At 33.1% G+C, this 1,456-nt stretch overlaps 1 protein-coding gene across 1 annotated transcript; it reads left to right on the top strand.

Moving 5' to 3' along the window:
• The first annotated feature begins 10 nt into the window (after positions 1–10).
• LOC123178073 (alcohol-forming fatty acyl-CoA reductase-like) lies at positions 11–1,344 on the top strand. Its single transcript, XM_044591390.1, has 3 exons — positions 11–127; positions 217–415; positions 639–1,344. Exons 1-3 carry the CDS (start codon positions 19–21, stop codon positions 757–759), a joined length of 429 nt encoding a protein of 142 aa, XP_044447325.1. The 5' UTR covers positions 11–18; the 3' UTR covers positions 760–1,344.
• Positions 1,345–1,456: the final 112 nt, after the last annotated feature.

Raw genomic sequence — 1,456 nt, 5'->3', positions numbered from 1 at the left:
TATTCCTCCCAATTTGGCATGTGCAGGTACGATGTGGCTTTGAATTCAAATGCCTTAGGAGCCAAAAATGTATGCGAGTTTGGAAAGAAGTGTTGTAATATGAAACTCTTACTTCATGTTTCAACAGGTATATCTCAATCTCCCGTATAAAAAAATTAACCAAAATGATGGATCATATATGTTGAATAAATTATAATCAGGAAATATAATTTTTAGCTTTTGTAGCTGGTACCCAAGAAGGGTTGCTGCTTGAGAGAGCTTTCCATAATGGTGAAACACTAAGAGAAGGTTACTACTTGGACATTGAAGAAGAATTACAATTGGTTAGGAATGTGAAGACAGAACTCATGGAAGCCTTGAGTGATAGTTCAGAAAAATTAGAGAAATCTAAAATGAAGGAACTTGGCTTAAAGAGGTATGCCATTTTTTCTTTATTACTAGAATATTGTAAGTTATTTTGAATATAGTGTGATGTGTTTAAGAAGTTATGCATACTACACTAGGTAAAAAACCACAAAACGTTTAACAAAACATAAAATGTTGCTTAAGAATGTATAAAACATAACTACAAACTACCCAAATTATAAAATAAATATGTTGATGTCCGGAATGTAAAACTGGAGATTTTTCTTCTCTAGGCCATACAAGCGACTCATGTATAAGACCGGAAAAAATCAAGATGCTAAGATGTTCCATGTGTTAGCTTGGTGTCTGCCTCCAGGTATGATGTTGATTATTACTTCTTACTATATTTTTTAAAGCCAAGAAAATTCATCACGATCACAACAAAAACAATATGAGTGAATCAACGGCCATATACAAAATATGGATATGAATCCATGAATTCAAAACAACACAAACCTAGTATTTTTAAAAACTAGCGTTACATCTAGTTTAGCAATGATGCATATTGTGGATTTACGACATTGCTCAAAAAGTATTCCACCTCAAGTATCTCATAGGATCATATTTATATAAAAAAATATAATCATAACATTAGGGAGATAGAAAAGAGTGTATAATTGTACCACATTTCTTAACAAAAAAAACTAATCTATATGTAATAATAATGGGAGCAAACTTTGTTAGTTCTCCATATATCACCCCTCTATAACCATTAATTTCATGTTAACCATAATGATTGATGGCCGACATATCTCCGCTTTATATTATTTTTATTTTCTTATAAAAAAAGTAATGTTCCCTATACGTCCATTTTTTCTTCAAGAACGGACCAATTGACAAGGATCGTTCAATCGGTTCCACCAAAAATATTGGTCGATCAATCGGCTCCACCAAAAAAAATTGATCGACCTTGACTAGGATCGTTCGTAACCTGCACCGCCTAGCACACGCTTAGATTGATCTGTTTTTGAAAAAAGGGAACGTGATCAATCGATTTGATAAGGGCCTGTGTCACTCACAAATTTATCGGTTCAGTATGTGGTCTTGCTAG

Source organism: Triticum aestivum, unplaced genomic scaffold (assembly GCF_018294505.1).
Source record: "Triticum aestivum cultivar Chinese Spring unplaced genomic scaffold, IWGSC CS RefSeq v2.1 scaffold111044, whole genome shotgun sequence".
NCBI classification, from domain to species: Eukaryota; Viridiplantae; Streptophyta; class Magnoliopsida; order Poales; family Poaceae; genus Triticum; species Triticum aestivum.
This window is presented reverse-complemented; position numbering and strand designations above follow the sequence as displayed.